A 20,284-nucleotide genomic window follows, 5' to 3' on the forward strand; every position below is an offset into this window, starting at 1 on the left:
GGAAATAGGCCTCCGGCTCCCCCACTCACCGTACGAAACACAGTGGCATGCCACTATTTCACGCCGGTTTTCTGTGGTAGTGTGGTACTTCCCCGGTGCGAGCTGGCCCAATTCGTGCCGAAGCGTGCTCGACTCCCACAATAAACACTTAAATCTATTAGAAAGCTGTAAATAGTGCTCGCTCACCTGATCTTGCGGCTCCATGGCGAACTTCTGCTCATGATACCCCCACACCACACTCAAACACAGCAATGTCCGTAACAGTAGGAATAACGGTTGAAACCCACGCGTCACACGCAACCGGCGTCTACAGTTCGACATTTTTACTTCTACCCTCGATTCTATTTACATCGTGGGAGGACGTACTCCCCTACGTGTTGGACTTTAAACATTTAGGCGCCATGCTATTTCGGGCGGTGTTCTGAAACAAAGAATGATAATTGTAGTTTTAAATAGATTTTTCAATGGTGTGCGGCGAGGTTTGGGTGAATCGTTTTGAGATGAATGATTTGAGTTATTTTGGTTGTGACGGTAGTTAGATTGAGTATCTTAAGACAAAAATGGTGTTTAGAAATTAAAGACTTTTAACGGAATCAAAATCAATAGACTCAGTCTCAGTCTTCCCGTGACCACGGTCGCTGTAATGAGTTCGAAATGTCGGGTTAATAATATAGTGCATAAATCAGGTTCAACATCCGTTAAAAGTCTTTAATTTGTACATGTAATGCTCGCGTAAAATGAAACACAAGATTATACTAAAAGTAGTGTTTTTCGTTACTTATAATTTTATATTCACGACGACAGACGTCCCTGCGGAGGGAAGTATCACGCCCGATTCTACAAAGCGACCCACGATATCATTTCTCAATCACACAAAAAGAACTAATCGGTTGAAAACCCATGGAGTTATCCACTAACAAAAAAAGTACAGCCCATATGAGAACATCCTCTCCTCTTTGTGAGAATATCGGTTGAAAATTTCAAAAGATATATTTTTTATGACATTAAAGGGCAACTGAGCTGGTGGTTCGCCTGATGGTAAGCGATCACCACCGCCCATGAACATTCGCAGAGCGCTAACTCTGCGCTGCCCGCTTTTAAAGGCAAAGGGTTAAGGAAAGGTTTGACGACTGGAAAGAAGGAATAGACTGAGAAGGGTGAGGAAAAGGAGCTATAGTTTAAATACATCATCGCATTCGCCCTGGAAGCGATCCGCTACCGGGTTAATCAAATAAATAAGTTGGGAAGACTCGACGCATAATTTCAAAGTTTCCCGTATTGATACTCCTTTAGTTTTTTACATTTCTTCCTCGTTTAAGTGGTTTGCGACCGCCTTTTGACGTTTACTTTAAATATTTCTTATTCAGTTACAATTTTATTTGAAGTGTGTTCGCAATTGGGAATGTGTGTGTATTGATTTGTTTTTATTTTATTTAAAAACGTAAAAAGAACGATAGCTTACATAATAATTTATACTAATATTATAAAGCTGAATAGTTTGTTTGTTTGAACGCACTAATCTCAGGAACTACTGGTCCGATTTGAAAAATTCTTTCAGTGTTAGATAGTCCATTTATTGAGGAATATTATAGGCTGTATATGTACAACGGACGAAGCCGGGCGGAGCGTTAGTGTCATATATTATATTTATGAAACAATTAGTTCAGGTCAGTCAGAAAGAATCATAAAAATGAATTCACCTAGTAAAAGGTTTAGAAAAAACAATCATATTAATAACCTCTTTTTTTGAGGTCAGTTGAGAAAAAAGGAAAATGAATCTATAAAATTGACTACAATTCACAATTAACCGAATCCAAGTGATTGCTGAATAAATCTTTGGAATAAACAACGTCATTTAATAAACTAGCTGCACGCCCCGGCTCCGCCCGGGGAGTCATTTCCGTTATTCAAATAATAAATACCATCCTATCTTTTAAATTGATTCAAACTGCACATAGTGTGGAAATATTAATCAAAATCGGTTGAGCAGTTTAGGAGTCCATCGCAGACAAAAAATGTGACACGTAATTTACATATATTAAGAAAGATAAAAAACACCATCAACGTCGTGCAATATCATTATAAATACTAAATGTCATGCGATATCTTTCTTTTAACTACTTTATAAATACCATTAAACGGGAAAGCACAGGAAATGGTGTAATGTAACCAGAAGTGAACCTTTTCCATATGTAGTCATATGTAGTCTAAGAGCTAGTAAATTATTTGTAGTCGATTGTAATATTGCTATTTTATTCTTAATAATATGTAATGAAAATACACAAAACCTAAGAAAATAGTTCTATATTTTAAAGTTAATTAGTGCATTAATATCACAAAAGTATTAATATATCAAACACTAGCTGTAACCCGCGGCGTCACTCGTAGTACCTGGATGAAAAGTAGCATATGTTCTAATCCAGTCTATAATCTATATCTATACCAAATTTCATAGATATACGATAAGCTGTTTTCGTTTCAAAGAGCCATACATCCATCCGTAATTACGGACCTTCGCGTTATAATATTATTAGGATTTAAATGCTACGTTTCGCGATATTTTCTTAACATTGGAATAAAATCTATATAGTTGTACTGTCCCAGGGGCACGTGATTACGTAGAAAAAAGGGGCACCCCACGCCATCTATGCCCCTAAGGCACATAAAACCGAATGGGTAGAAGAAATTCGATTACTGTGGCGGGATAACGGTTGGCCGAGAGGCTAGGCGTTGCGTTGGTTTGGCAAAGAACGCGAGTTCAAATCCCGCCAAGATTTTTCTATTCTTTCAAAATTTCTCATTTATACAGCACCTAGCTGCACCCCGCGGTTTCACCCGCGTAAGTCCGTATCCCATAGGTCTATCGGGATAAAAAGTTGCCTATATGTTATTTCCGTTTTCCAGCTGCCTACGTACCAAATATCATTGCAATCAGTAGTTCCTGCGTGAAAGAGCAACAAACACACACATCCTTACAAACTTATGCATTTTTAATATGAGTAGGATAGGATTAGTAGGATTTCAATGCTATAAATCTAAAAGTTAAAGTTAAGGGTTCGAAAAAAATTAAAAGCTCCAAGAAGTACACAGTTTAAAGGCATAATAATCAAGATCATTACAACTAATACACCCCTTGTTGTTGGCGTCTCAAAGATTGTAATTTATGCTTTAATTAACATCCACTTTGAGCGGATTTTCCTTTGAATAGAAATGCAATATTCTAAAAGGAAATGAACTGTATGAAGTGGGTTCGGCGGAACTCTTAAAATAAATTGCATATTAGGTATTCGATGAATTGCACAAGAATAAAATACTAATAAATTAACACTTATCTAACAATTGAAAATATTTTAAAACGTGTAATGATATTATCATAAAAATAAATCGATTTTAAAATCATCTTCAAATACAAGCAATAAAAATATTGATTTAAATATGACTGTTAAACATATTAATCAATTGGCAACAAAACACACAGTACAGTACAGTACAGTATCTATAATGATATCCAAATTGATAGGATACACTACTAATATTAAAAATGCGAAAGTATGATAGTTTTATCAATCGGAATCCGGAGGTTTCCATCTTCTTATATTAAGCGGGCGAAGCCGTGGGCGAAATGTTAGTATTAATTACTTATGAAATTTTGTATGCATATCATGCAAATGACACCTAACCGGTCCCAGAATCGAACTAAATCTATTTTTCATACCCCTGATTGACAAAAGTAAGGCAGAACAGCGTTTGCCGGGTCAGCTAGCTTAACATAAATTTGTAGACAAAATGTATCACCAGCTCTTAGACTACATCTCATATTCCCATTCCCAGAGTTATGTATCTTTGTATTCATTACGGTCGCGGTAATCTCAACTTGATTAGTTCGAATAAGGCTAAGCTACGGATAACGTAATGTATCCCATGTAGTGAGAATCCCACTATCAATATAATAAACGCGAACGATGGATGTTTGTTACTCTTTCACGCAAAAACTACTGTACCGATTGCTAGGAAATTTGTTACGTAGACAGCTGGAATTACGCGGGTGAAATCGCGGGGCGCAGCTAGTGTATATTGTTTGTAGGGTTCATATTGAAATCTCTTTGAAATAATCATAAATATACTAAATTTACCAAATAAGGCTCCACCCTTCAAATAAAAATTTAACCCTGAAAATAGTTTCACCCATTCAGCAGTATGAGATAACAAAGCCGACAACAAAAGTACAAGCGAATTGATAACCTCCTTTTGTGAAGTCAGTTGAAAAGCTTGGCTATGTTTCGGATTAAAAAAAAAATCGATAATGATGATTAAAGCATCCGCTAAGAAAGGACTGAAAAAAACTACAACCAAGGGGATAAAATAAGAAATTTGGATGAAAGATTGTATTTTAAAATTTTATTTCGACCACGGGCGAAGCTGCGGACAACAGCAAGTAGGCTATAATTTTAAAACGACAGGTATTAAGCAAAAAATAAAGAAGAAATAAAAAAAACCACCCAAACGTGTATTCACCGACAATTAGATGCCTAATTAATCATTTGGGCATAATAATAAATGGACAGGATTACAAACGTAAATCTAAAGATCTAAAAGTGATTCGATTCAAAAAAAAATAGATCAAAGACACCGTTAAAACTGGTTATTTTAAAACATTTACGTTTCGTACAAATTGGGTTTAATATTGAGTTATACGTAATTAGATGTTCGAGTCATTAGTAGATAACTTTACGGCGGCAAAACTGACGCAATCTATGATTATATTATCGAAATATTATTTATATGTATGTTTATATACAACCGTTTCAATTTCGACTTTGAATACTTATTAATCTAGCTATTCGCCCCAGCTTCGCCCGTGGTTTTTATATAGCCTATGTCACTCAGTGAAATTGCAGCTTTCCAATCCTATTTCCTACTATCCTACTAATCCTACTAATATTATAAATGTGAAAGTTTGTAAGGATGTGTGTTTGTTGCTCTTTCACGCAAAAACTACTGAACCAATTGCAAAGAGATTTGGTACGTAGACAGCTGGACAACTGGAATAACATAGGCAACTTTTTATCCCGATTATCCTACGGGATACGGACTTACGCGGGTGAAATCACGGGACGTAGCTAGCTAGCGGTGAAATAAATTAAGATTAGATCTTTCCAAAAAGTGTTAACGTTAACGCTACAAACATATAAATATACCAAAGAACAAAAAGGTTGTTTGTTTGTCCTCTTGTTGATATCAGTATAAATTGGTGACATTACAATAATGTCATTATTTTATCTTATTATCCTGATTAGGATCGATAAGACCAAGTAAGACAATTTAGTAGATTCTACAATAAAAACATGTTTTTTAACTTTTTACACTATCCTTGTTTATTAATTTATTATTGTTGATTACTTACAACATTAAATTTACGTATTTACCTCCTATTTTTTAAAGTAAGGTTACTTTAAAAAACTGAATGTTATTCGTTAGTGGATTGAAGTCATTATAATTTTTAGCCGACTTCAAAAAACGGAGTATTGATTCCAATGTAATTTCTGTTTCCTCAGAACTGTTTAATATGTAAACCAATTTTTATTATTTTTATATTTAAAATCTGGTGCCTGCCATGACCCCATTTAAATTTTGTCTATTTTTATTTTATTTTTATTTTATTCATAACGGTACCTTACAACTATTAATAAGATAATTATTCTAATTACAAATGAGATACGCCAATTATAAGCCACACCAATAACTGAAAAATCGTGTACAAAAACCATGCAAAAACTACAACTACAACTTCCCTTATGTAAAATAAAGAGTTACAGGTAAACTTAAATACAATTACTTATTTACAAACAATATAACTAATACAATAACATTAAATATGAGTAAAGAACAGGTATCAAACAAAATCGAAGCCTATTAATGTGACTGTGTGAGTGTGAGTGGATGAGTAGTGTGTGTGAATGCGTGTGTTAGTTTTTCAGATTATTTACTATTTGAATAATCGCACTTTTAAATCTAGGACGTGATAACCTAAATATGTCAGCTGAAGAAAATTTGTTATTATATATATCAGGTGGGTCTACTTCTAACAATTTGAAGATTTAGTCTTTTTGTATAAACAATTACAACATTATTGTATTAAAATAAGTGTAATATTATTGAATGCAAGGAAACGTGTTTATTTGATAATAAATTTATACGTCAACGTTTATACAAGGTTTATACCTTACCTTCTATCTGATGAAATTATCCAAAAACATAATCCACTCCCAAACAAAGCAGCTATCAACCACAACCGTATTCCGTAAGCTGTCGCGTGCCACTATCTCCGTAAGATCATTCCGCCGATGTATATTTTTAACCACCCCCGTCTAAGACACTAACTTAATGCGATTTAAAAATAGTCGCATTTCACGCTCTATTTAAAGCAAGATGGAGGGTTCGTCTCCTTGAAAGCTTTTGGGCTAGCCGTTTGGATGTAACCGGCTTTCTTCGCCGGCATTGTCTTGTTTATTTAATAATATTTAATTACATATTAAAACCTTCCTTGAGAACCTATCTTTCATCTGTTTTGATAACGGACGTTGCCGCACTGTACTTGTGTTATTTTTTAGGTTGTAAGTTTTAATGTGTAATATTTTGTTCTAGTTTTTAATTTCTATACTTTTATTATGTTTTTTCTTACATTTTTCTATTTCTGTGTGGCTTTATTATCAATATTTTTTTTTATCTTTAACCTATCTACTAAAAGTGAAGTCCCGCGTCCCCTAGTGGGGTATGGGGCAGATGATATACATCTGTTTCACTGATCGATTTTCTTTATGGACAAGTAGGTGATCAGCCTTCTGTGTCCTGCCAGACCGAGATTTTTTTTTGTGCGTCCCCACCGGGAATTGAACCCAGGACCCTCGGTTCTAAGCTCACGCGTTAACCACTGTACCAAGGAGGCGGTCAATCGGTATCTACTAAAAAACAGCAACAAAATCCGTTGCGTAGTTTTAACATTGATAGTAGATTTATAAATGGAAGTCTTAAATGATTGAAACAAAATACAATGGGGAACCGGAGGCCCGTTTCCTTTTCCTCACCCTGTCTAATCCATTCCTTCTTTCCTTACCACATCAAAGCTGGCAGCGCAATCGCAGACCCACTAACTCTGGGCAATGGTGGTGTTCGCTTACAATCAGTCGAACCATCAGCCTAATTGCCCACTACGATATAAAAAGGAAATTTTCATATATGAAAGACTAGCTGCGCCCCACGGTTTCACCCGCGTAAGTCCGTATCCCGTAGGAATATCGGGACAAAAAGTTGCCTATATGTTATTTCAGTTGTCCAGCTATCTACGTACCAAATTTCATTGCAATTCGTTCAGTAGTGTTTGCGTGAAAGAGCAACAAACGCACACACATCCTTACAAACTTTCGCATTTATAATATTAGTAGTATAAGTAGGATTGCGTATATTCGTTCCATCTAAAACCAAGTTATTTAAAATAACACACGCAACTCGAACAGCATTGGATAAATTGAATCACCACAAGCCGATAGATAAATGCAAATTCCACGGATCCAATCGATTCAGCTATCGGTTTAACTCCAAGATCCCCTCCAAATAATACTTTTACAAAAACATCTTATTTTAAATTGGATTTCTGAACGCGTAGCGGTTACGTTTTGGGTTTATGCAACTTTGATGGATTTACTTAAGGATTTTTCGATTCGTCTTTCAGTGAGATGAATAAATATTTAAAATACATGTGATATTATTCTATTGTATTAGCGCTTAATAATGTAATTAAGTAATCGTAATCATACTTCAATTAGTAAATTCCGATCACATATTCCACTATAAAATCCAATAATTGTAATATAGTTAATTTTAAATTGTACACAAAGCCGTTTATGTAATCAAAAATATATTAATTTGTTTTTTGTTTACTATTTTCACGGGAGATATGTAGTAATAAGGCAATTCTCAAATAATTTGCATAAAATTCAAAACTACCCACATACAATTCAATTGAAATTAACTAAGCACGTTAAGTCACATATCTTACTTTATCAAACACTAACCGCTCATCCCCGCACCGCCTGGGTTGATTCGGAATGAAATAAATAATTCAGCTTTCCGGTGTTGGCAGAACTTTCGAAATCAATTCAGTAGTTTTCGAGTTAAATTGTTTCAAACATGCACTCAAATCCACCCTTTTATGATATCAGTATAGAGTAGAGTCCTCATAGACGAATCCATTGCATGTCTAAATTCAGCTTGTTATATTTAGCGTAGACAGTCCGGATGCTGGCATCTGCTAGGGTATCCGTTAATGTTTTAACCGACAGTATCTAGTTAACCGAGATGTGATTAGATGAATATTTTAACTTGCATTTTATATTTCCGATTTCCTTCTTTTGTAATTTGGTGTAGCCATGTTCAGGGCTACTGGTGATGTTAACTGGAATTTATTTATTTTATTTATTTTATTTATTTATTTATTACTACAAAATTATACAAATTTACAATTTACAATATATATAAATTTCCCGCGGCACAACGTTAGTTACCAAACTCCTCCGAAACGGCTGGACCGATTCTTATGAAATTTTGTGTGCATAATGGGTATGTCTGAGAATCGGTCAACATCTATGTTTCATACCCCTAAATGATAAGAGTAAGGCAGAACAGCGTTTGCCGGGTCAGCTAGTTTTCATATTTATTTATTTTATTTATTTATTTAACTCTTCAACAAGATTGTACATAGTTACTAGAACTTAGAGATAGTAATAATAATGAATAAAATAAAGCGTACAATTTGTTTGGCGGCCTTATCACTTAGAAGTGATCTCTTCCAGGCATATATAAATAATGTTAATATATTTATCGATTACGTGTTACGTTATTTGTCCGCGACGGACTCCTAAACAACTCAACAGATTTCAATAAAATTTGCACACCATGTGCAATTTGATCCAACTGAAACGAAAGAAACGGACGGAGCCGGGGCGTGCAGCTAGTAATGTATATAAAACTTCGCTATGAACGCAATTTCGCGTTATTTTAAACTACGATACAAGACTGCAGGAAACAATTGAATTCTAATTTCCTGCTGCAAAGCATCTTCCCGCTTTGAGTATTATGATCGGATCTTGCAGAAAAGTCTATATTATAGCTTACTACTTGCGCCCCGCGGTTTCACCCGCGTAAGTCCGTATCCCGTAGGAATATCGGGATAAAAAGTTGCCTATGTGTTATTCCAGTTGTCCAGCTGTCTACATACCAAATTTCATTGCAATCGGTTCAGTAGTTTTTGCGTGAAAGAGCAACAAACACAGACACATCCTTACAAACTTTCACATTTATAATATGAATAGGATAGGATTTATCTATTTTCATTACACTTCGTAATATAATACTTGATTTTTTACATGTTTATTAATGAAGGTTTTAATGTAAAATACTGCATTGTATTGTACTTGATTATTGTTATTTGGTAGTTAATAAAAAGTTCTGAGATAACTAAAAAAAACGACAAAGGAAAATTAAGGAAACGGTGGACGTATCACCATTAAATATACCTTCATATTATGATAATGTAAGATAAAAATTTAATGATAAAAATGGATGAAATAAAATAATGAATATTTTTAGGGTAGCGAGTGACGATGATTAGGTGTAGTTGATATCTTAATTTATTTTTCGTATTTGAGTGATTATGAAGTCTTTCATTTTTTTTCTTACAGTATTGGACCGACCGTACTGTACTGACTGCCGACTGCGCAAGTGTTAAAAGATATGTAGGGTTTAGCTTTAACGCTTAATTATTGTTCTTTTATTTATTTAAGAAATGTGTGTATTAGTAAGTGAAATAGTAAGTGGGTCGCTGATCCTTTCTTTGGGTATAGTACTGATTTTCAGTATCGCCCTTACGATATCTCGTTTGAAACTGATTCTCTATCTAGTATTTAAAAAAACCTTTCCATCTATAGTAAAAATCGTATGATTTGATAGCGACCGCTTTCAAAATTCCCTTGCAAAACATTAGCAAAAGCGCGATTCTAACACACACCTAAATACAGGGTGTTCTTAAAACACGATCTGTCTTTTTTACAGCCAAATACAGGGTGTTCACTGAGCACAAGCTCAGATGTCACGCTCATAGCTACAAATTACGTCTTGTCAGCACATGATCAAATCGGATCGGATGGTAATTAACTGGCGCCCAATTAGTAAGGCCAATTATAGTGAACGGAGTAATCCCTAGCGATGTAGCACTGGCATTTGATAAGAAAACGCAAAAATAGTAATTAGCGTGTTTGTTCAGTTTGTAGAAGATAAATATTTACTGACGTGGGATCAGATACATGGGTAGTTATGAAAAAACCCCTTCGCACGCATTAGATTCTAAGTAAAACTCATTCCCCCCACCCCTACTTGTCTATTGTATTAACCATATAAACCTTCCTCTTGAATCAATAATACGTCTATTTAAAAAAAAACCAAAAAAATTTATGTAATGGTGAACCTACGAGTTACAAAAATCCATACTGTATGTTTGTTTGAGTATGAAGTTTCAGATTTTCAACTTCTGACGCAAAAACGACGATATAAGTTTGGCGTATCTCTGTGTGTACATGTATTTGTGTGTGTGTGTGCATATGCATTCATACGTATGGGTGTGTGAGTGTATATGCATTTATACGTATGGGTGTGTGAGTGTATATGCGGGTATGTTTAAGTGTGCGTGTGTAAATTGAAAATTACATAAAATTTAATGTCAAAATTTATTTAGCTTTTCCCAGGTGAAGTCGGTCCAAGCTAGTTAAAAATACAAGAACTCTTACTCTCGAATATTTCGTTCCAGATATAGATTTCATATGAATTAATATGAATATCCCCTTGAGATATTTCAGCAGTATAAGGCAACTTTATAAATCTCTAAAAAGAAACCGTCTAGACGGTTTATTTTAAGAATTATAGTTGAGGATAATCTCAGTTATGAATACACATCTAAAACATATCATACAACTAACATCCCGCCCCTGCTTCTCACGGGTGCAATTATACATGATATATATACATATAGACCTTCCTTTTGAATGACTCTATCTGTTACAAAATTCTATCAAATCTGTTGTGTCATTTTAAAGATCTACGCATACAGACACACAGTCATGACCAATCGTGGTTGGTAACAATCTTTACCTGTTAATTATATATGCCAATTTTTAATGCGGGGGGCATTTGCTAATCGGACTCTTCGCCTTCTTCTTGACTTCTTCGCTTCCTTCAAATTCGTAATTTTTTTTCGTCAAAAACTAAAACAGACACACGCAGAAACGAACAGTTGAATCTTACACTATATGTTAAATTCGAATACAACACAAATAAATCCACGCCTATCATTACATACACATGTAAACAATTTGAAGATATAAATCCACACAGACACGCCAGTAACCTGCCGTGTCTACAAACATCCACGCCATAAGCAGTTATGGGAAAAGTTAACCATCCATTTGAAGTTAAGTAGTACCTCGTTTGCGGGTGTTTATTTACGAGTAAATCAAGGCTTTAAAACCAACATATGCCCGGTAATAAGGTAATTCGATTCGTGTCTGAAGATCGTTTCCTTCATAATTGGGCCGTACTGTACGTTGGGTGATGCTACGTTCAAATTTGCACCCTATCGCAATTGGTCAAGGTTGCAATTAGATAAGCGCGTTCGTATCAGCTGAACTGAGGTTCTAAGAAATGAGGTGGTACGCTCGAAAATAATGCGGTAGGATTAAATTGTAAAATTTTTAGTTTAGTTTTTCTTTCACCGCACGGATGGGTGTCTGGTTTTTCAAACGAACCTTTTCTTTATTTTTATTTACCTTGCGGTTCCTACGTAACGGTTGTAAAAGTGTAAACATCGACCATCGATTGTGATCTTTAAATTAAAAGTAAATAATTCGTCGTCCGTCCTGTAAGATTTTATAGGATTTTCTCTCCACATTCGAAACCACCAAATAATAAATTTCAAAACATTAATTAAATACAACACACAAAAAATTGGTATATTTTCAATTTGACCGGTAGTTCCCGAGATTAGTTGGATCAAACAAAGAACAATCAAACTCCATAGCTTCATATAATTATAATTGGGCAGATTGTCTTCCTACTAATATAAACGCGAAAGTTTGTAAGTATGAAAGGATGTATGTATTTATGGATGTTAGCTACTCTTTCACGCAAAAACTACTGAACCGATTGCAATTAAATTTGGTAGGTAGATAACTGGACAACTGGAATAACACATAGGCAACTTTTTCTCCCGATATTTGTACGGGATTCAGACCTACAGGTGAAACCAGTAGGGTTCAGCTAGTCGACTATAATTATTATTTATGTATCTTTCTTTCTTTTTTTAATAAATAGTATAATATTCTATTGCCTACGCTATAACATAATATAGCCTAGCTTTATATTAAACAACCTAGGTTGTATAATACAGGCAATATTAAAATAACTATCCCAACATGCTAGAAACAGGCCGTCAACCACAATTTCACTGTCTCACGGGATGTTTTTTTCAAATTTTTTGCCCCATCCTCGATCCTTCTGGGAACGGAAGTAACAGCTAACTTGTTTATACATAGCCTTTGTTATTGTAACGTGCAATTGTATCATCTATTCCAACGCGATAAAGAACATTTCAGCTTGTACATTTTACGTAATATAAACTGTTTAATGACGTGCCCATAGCTTGACAACCCCTTAATCGGATCGCTCGATTTGCAATTTATTTTTGTACCGACATATCCTGAATTTGCTAAAGAGGATACATAAATTGACAATGGAATTTTTATCGCGTTATGCAAATAGATTACCTAGTTATTATAGGTCTTTATTGTTGTATATTATACTAGATGCTCGCCCCGTCTTCGCCTGGGTAGTTATTTCATTGAAATAATATAAACTATCCTATCTTTTAAGTTCGATCGAACTGCATATAATGTGTAGGTTTTATTAAAATCGGTTGAGTAGGAGTCCATCGCGGGCAAAACGTCATTTATAATAAATTACATGTTTTCTATAGTAATTAAAGACTTCATAACGGATTTTAAACGCGACTTACTCGCGAATAAATCGCGTTTAAAATCCGTTGCAAAGTCTTTAATTTCTAAATGTATAATACTCGCGTAAAATCAAACATGAAAAAATACTATGTTTACTATATATACTATATAATATATAGTACACAAGTTTATGAAACAAATAGTTTTGAAACGTTATTTTTGTTGATATGATGGTGATGTTATTTTTATGAAGATATCAGCTTTCTAATAAATTATCAAAATCGGTCGGAAGTTCTAAGCTAACACACTCAATACAATACAGTCCACTTGGCAACCTCATCCTGTTTTGAAGTCGGTTTAATGACAGTTTAACAACTTTCTGTTTTAATGTATCTGGGTTCTCCGAGATAGATTAAGCCATATACAAAATGACATCTGGTATTTCCGCCAACCCTTGGATAATGGCAAAAATGATCCGCTAATGAAATATCACCCTGCCCATTTCGTTAACCGACTTACAAAAAGAAGGAGGTTCGCAATTTTACTTTATTTTTGTGCTTGTTTCCGCAGAACTTTTCACTGGTTGAACAGCGGACATAGGACTAGTAGCATGTAGTTTAACATTAAAATACAATATACTTTTCAATAATATAGCAAGTATTCATCAGCTTGTTGATCTTCTATATATAAATGAATGAATAGTTTTGGATGAATTTCGTAATATAGAAGCTTCAGTTAATAGGACCAATGAGAAATAATACAGTGACGTAATCTTAAGTAAAGTCGTGGGCCGTAGGGCCGTAGGGCCTGTATTACACAGATATTAAAATATTTGATACCTTTATATAATGTTAGTTTTCATGTAGGTAATTTATGTAATCATAAATTTAACGATGTCGAAATTTAAATCTCTTTTACTTATAATATAAAGCTAAGGTTTATTTGTTTGTTTGAACGCAAAAAGCTCAGGAAATATCGGTCGGATTTAAAAAACTATTTCATTGTTAGATATTTGATTTTTCGAGGAAGGCTATAAGGCTCTTTAATATAATTTTCGACGTGAGTGAAACCGCGGGACACATCTCGTCTACTCCATTCACCTACATCGTCAATATAAACTCTGAATTCGCCAATTCTGTTTGTTTGTTACGTTAGACATCCTATACTGCTGTAATTGCATTAATTATTCAAACTAGACGCGACTGACGAACCTATATTTAGCCTTTAATGTCTGCCTGTACTAGCGGTCCGCCCGGATACGCCCTCGTTAGTTATAGAGCCTATAGCCTCCCTCAATAAATCAGTTATCTAATATCTTACATTGAAAGAATTCTTTAAATCGTACCAGTAGTTCCTGAGATTAGCGCGTTCGTTTCACCAAACAAACAATCTCTTCAGCTTTATAATATAAGAATAGATCATACGCTTATCCTGGTTTCGCCCGGGATAAATGCCTATACGCTTTACAAAAAGTAGCCTATCTCAATCTCTAGCCACCTATCTAAGTATATTTTACTGTGTTACAACGTGTCAGAAAGAAAAACAAACAAACACACTTTCGCATGCAAAATTACTAGCATTTTCCCGCGGTTACGCACGCGTTAAAATCGAAGACAATTAATAGATTATTTTCTTGAATCTCCTTGAAACCTTCCTTGAATCTATCTATCTATTGAATAACAAATCAAAATGTTGGGAATTTGAAATATCTAAGCGTATAGACAGCTGGAAACGACTTCCTTGTGTACACTATGTAGCGATGACCTACCAATAGCCATACGAAAGAATGGATACCTGGAACTAAGCAGTCATTTAATAATCTTTATAAGCGTTAAATTGTTAAGCTTAATAAGATAATCGTGACATGTTAAATCAATTAAAATGAAACACAGACCCGTCAAACAACTTGTATCGTTAAAAACTTGCAAGGTTCAATTTTTTTGATCATTTTTGACACACTATAGTGTTTTGATTAATGACTTTCGTAAATGGTGATGATGTTTAAGCGAAATTCAACCTTATTAACGTAACAACGGCAATGCAAATGTGAGGAAATTTTAAATAATATATATATTCTTCAAAGTATACTTCAAAGTAAAATGATTTAAATAAAAAATTAAATCGGACATAAAAATTACAAATTTGAAAATATTTAGAACTATTTTAAACATATTGAATAAATAGACGCACGTCCCGGCTCCGCCCGGATAACAAGTTTCCTGTTTTTTCTCAAGGGAACATTTAATCGTGATAAAAAATATCCTATCATCCAAGTCAGCTCATACCCTGTCTGTATACCAAATTTCTTCAAAATCCGTATAGTTTCGGCGTGATTGACGGACAAACATCCAAACAAACAAACTCTCACATTTATAATATTAGAGTTATAAACGATTCGATTGCTCGATGCTTCTATAAAACAAGGCAGCCCCATAGAACATCATTATGTCCGTATATCACACCGTATTGATGCCTGGAGCGTCAACAAGATGGCATACAGTCTAATTAACATGTAAATGCTTCGATACGGTGTGATACAGATCTTTGACGGTTGCTTCCATCGTTTATTAATAAAATATTGTGTTATTTCCACAGTTTAAAAATTGAAATTAGGAGTAGATGAATTAATTAAATAGAAGTGACTGATATAAAATTAATTGCTTCTATTAACGTAATATAAAATTAATTATTTTAATACGTTTACCTTTACCTGTATGTTTGTATGTAACCGATTCCATTGGAGTCAAAATGACTCACTTTGAATGGACAGATTTTATTCAAACTTAATACACTAAACAAGGATCGCCGACAATACAATAATTTAATGAGTTCTTAAGAGTCAACAATTTACTTAATCATTTAATGATTTTTTTTAAGTATCTTTATTTATATGTGATATTATTTATGTAATTCATGTAAATTTTGTTATTTTTATATTAAGCTAGCTGCTCGTCCCGGCTCCGCCTGTGGTACATTTATAGCCTGTGTCACTCAGGGAAGTTGGAGCTTTCTAATGGTGAATGAGTTTTGAAATGGGTCCAATAGTTTTTGCGTGAAAACGTTACAAACATACAATAGCACAAAAGTTTCGTCTTTATAACATTAAATTGCTAGTATAAAATAGAAAAACTGCTAATGTTACTTATTAATAATTAATTAATTCAATATTAAGTCAATTATTATATATATTAAGTCAAAATTAAGTAATTTTAAGTTGAAAACACCTTTGTTCCGAAGTTAGAATCGTTTATTAGGTTTCGTTGTAGTCTCGGAATAATAACCTACTTGCATATAACCTAAGCCAATATATAAAGAACTCGATACTATATCTACCTATAGCGTAATTAAAATATAAATGAAAAATTAAATTAATTGCCCAAAAGGTCATCGGTTTCTTAATAAACTTTTATAAGGTCTAAATTCGAGTAATTAACCAAAACCTAATGATTTTTAGTGTATGACCGTCTCCTTGGTACAGTGGTTAACGCGTAAGCGCAGAACCGAGGGATCCTGGGTTCAATTCCCGGTGAGGACGCACAAAAAAAATGTCTCGGTCTGGCAGGACACAGAAGGCTGATCACCTACTTGTCCGTAAAGAAAATCGATCAGTGAAACAGATGTTCATCATCTGCCCCATACCCCACTAGGGGACACGGGACTTCACTTTTAATGACTTTAATGTAGCATTTAAAAGCAATTTCAAATATCGATTGTTCTTAAAATTTCTTCCACCCGTAATAATGAATGTGCCATGATTGCACCAGAATGTTATACAAAATAAGTTTATTATAAACATACTAGCTGCGCAACGCGGTTTCGCCCGCGTAAGTCCGTATCCCGTAGGAGTATAGGATAAAAACTTGATTATATGTTATTCCAGTTGTCCAGCTGTCTACGTACCAGATTTCATTGCAATCGGTTAGGCAGTTTTTGCGTGAAAGAGCAACAAATACACACATTCTTACAAACTTTTTCATCTATAATATTAGTAGGATTCGTATCAGCCCCATTTAAGCAGTGGCGTATAATTTCACTGCTTCATCCTTCATTAATAATTTTAATATGTAACTGTATATTTCGGTGAGAGGAAATAACTAATAAATAGCATCGCGGTGTCAGTCTGGCGCCAAGCACGATTGAAAACCGGTTTTAAATCGTTACATGCAAGTCATATTTTTAAGTATTTTGAATTTTAATTTTAGTATTTAGTTATGTGTCCGTTTTGTATTTGATTCCTTTGATATTATATTTCATAATTAATTTAAGATGAGAGATATCGCTGTTGAGAAAAGCAGATCGACAAGAAGAGTACGTAAAGTTTTATTTATTATTATTTATTTGTTCTTTACAGTACATATTACCGAAAAATAAATTGACATTGTAAAAGAAAATATATATAATTGCGTAATATAATTTTTCAACATAAAAAACTACGTACTAATTGTCAGTACTATATTAATATTGTATGTATTAGAATAGTTATATTTTTATTTTAAATCCAAAAAAATGTTTATCATTCTATCACGTCGCAACGGAGCGATATAATGATATGACATTTGTGCCTGAAGATAGGAGGCTAGAGAAGTGACACATGCTCATTTTACCGTGGTGTTTGTTGTGGGAATTTCCTTTGATATTGCAGGCAAAGTCACGGGCGCAAAACTATTATAATTATTACCTAGCTTTGCAGAGTCGTTTTTTATTTCTTAATAATCCATCTATCAACAACCCATTTCACTGAAAAATATTAAATATAACGCAGAAATTGAATATAAAAACTATATTTAAACGTTAAATTTCTAATTTTATGAAAGTCTAGTCGATTTATTATGCTTTAGTGATTTCAATAAAGTTAATATGTTTGAACGCCTACAAACATTAAATGAAATCGACGCCTACATAAATATTTTCATTTTAACATTTTATTCACATTTCTAGATCATAAATTCCCTAGTGAATTTGCTTGCCCATTAAATACTCGGCTTTCAATAAGAGTGTGGTAGCAGGAGACGAGGCTAAACTGTGACAAATTCCATTGCAATTATATGCTTTATTTGTAAATTGTTTATCACCGTTTCTTTATCTTATGCTTTCAGCGGTGGCTCAGTGGTGAGAACCGCGGACTTTAAAATCGATAAGTCAGGGTTCGAGACCGGGGCGAGCGTGCAGGAAATAAATTGAGTTTTCATTTTCTCTACACATGTGGATAACATCACCACTGCTTAAAACGGTGAAGGAAAGCATCGTGAGGAAACCGGGATGTCCGAGAATTTAAAGTTCGACGACATGTGACATCTGCCAACCCGCACTTGGCCAGCGTGGTGGATTATTTCCTGAACCCTCATAGGAGGCCTGTGTCCCAGTTGTGGGAACATATATGGGCTGATGACTATGACAATGACAATTTCTTTATCAAGTTTCAGACTAAGTAAGCTGATGATTTTGACAAGAATCGCCCGCATTTAGCAAGGTCTAGTAACTGAAGTTACTGATGATGTAAATGATGCTATTATCCCTGGTAATATAAATAGCATTTTCTTGAGTTTCATTTTACGCGATTATTATACATTTAGAAATTAACGACGTCTAAACGCGATTTATTAATTTTATTATTAACCCGACGTTTACAACACTACGGCGAGCGTGGTCACAGGGAGACTGAGGCGGGGAGGCTGTAAAGTGTTCGAAACGTCGGGTTAATAAAATAATAAATAAATCGCGTTTAAAATCCGTTAAAAAGTTTTTAATTTCTAAATATTATAAATGCTACAGTAATTTTGTCTATTCGTCTGTCTCTTCTACCCGCTAATGCACTGAACTGATTTGGATGAAATCCTGTACAGATATAAGTTTATACCAGATTTCTCACGGGAATAATAAGTGTGCGGGAAAACCCCGGCACTGATATTTTTCCTTGACAGAGCGGCCCAAACCGCAGGCAGTAATATAGTTACATATAAACATAAAACAGTATTCCTCAGGTATGCTAGGTTGTAGTACAATACAAACAAACAAAATAAACGAAATCTATGTATCATACTTTCTCATTAATTTATGAATACGTCACATATAATAATATTGATAATGTTCCCATAACGAATATACATTTAAAATTATATTATAATATTTATATGGAGATTGAACTTCTAGAAAATGCTTCGGCGATCGCTCTTTGATAGAAAATCAACCGTCTAGATACAAGCCTCGCGAGAGCCCGGTCTATTAGAACGAGAAAGGGTCGGAAATAAATAATTTATTACACTTTTGCTGTTTAGGGCTGTCGATTGTTAGTTTTAAATAATTATTTGCCTATGTTTATTTGCCTCTCGGAAAGTAACGCTCACTATTGTTCAACAAAATGTTTTTTTTCTATATAATAAATGTTTCATAAACAATAAGCTTACACATTTCATAACACATTATGTAGCATTTTATTTACTCGACATATATGGGGTAACAAAAATTGCAAATTGAATCCATATTATTAACAAAGAATTAGAAGTCGGCATATATTATTTATTCAGGATTTAAACTATCATTATTTAAAGCATTTTCAACAAACCCAAGTCTGATAAACATCAATGTTTTCGTCTTCACATAAGAGCGAAATTCGAGCGTGATACAGCGAGTCTGTTTTACTACGGCATAGCATGTGTGTATAACGTACACCGTATCTCAGCTCCAATGGTCTGTGAAAACTAATGTAAGAAGTGTCTGTAAGATAGGATACAGAAAAACTAGGCTACGCATCACTGTAAGACTGCTTTATCTCCCAAAAACTAAGGTTCACAATGTAACTGAATTTGTTTTCAACCTAGTCAAAAAATAGAGATTCTTAAGTCGCCTGCCATTTTTGGCTTTTTCCTCCCAGTGACGTCAGTGTAAGAAACGATTGGATATTATGTAAATTATTATTAATATTTTTACCATTTTTGGATTGAAATTGATTTTAATTTTTAATGTACCTTAGATTTTTTAGATACTAGAGGACTAAAGTTGTTTAAGATATTTTTGATTGTTAGTTAGTGAGAAACCTCCCAGCTTCACTCCTGATAAAGATGAAAGATCGCGTAAATGTCCACTTGTTGAAATTATTGCGACGAAACTAGAAAATAAACTTTTCAGCTTCCAATTATTATGGATTTTTGCAATTCTGACAACCCTAAGAAACAAGAAATCGTTTATAGACATTTGGATATTTTCTTGATTGCGAATTTTTACTGAGA

General features: G+C 34.1%; 1 protein-coding gene across 2 annotated transcripts in view; it reads right to left on the minus strand.

The window, feature by feature from the left end:
* Positions 1-20,284, minus strand: part of LOC119836000 (irregular chiasm C-roughest protein-like) — a 97,433-nt gene that overhangs the window by 54,954 nt on the left and 22,195 nt on the right. For both annotated transcript variants that reach the window (XM_038361159.1, XM_038361158.1), the window contains exon 2: positions 187-421. In XM_038361159.1, coding sequence (XP_038217087.1) covers positions 187-321 — 135 coding nt within the window. In that variant the 5' untranslated portion in view covers positions 322-421. The remainder of the gene's footprint in view (positions 1-186; positions 422-20,284) is intronic.

The sequence above is a fragment of the Zerene cesonia genome, chromosome 22, assembly GCF_012273895.1.
Source record: "Zerene cesonia ecotype Mississippi chromosome 22, Zerene_cesonia_1.1, whole genome shotgun sequence".
Lineage (NCBI taxonomy): Eukaryota > Metazoa > Arthropoda > Insecta > Lepidoptera > Pieridae > Zerene > Zerene cesonia.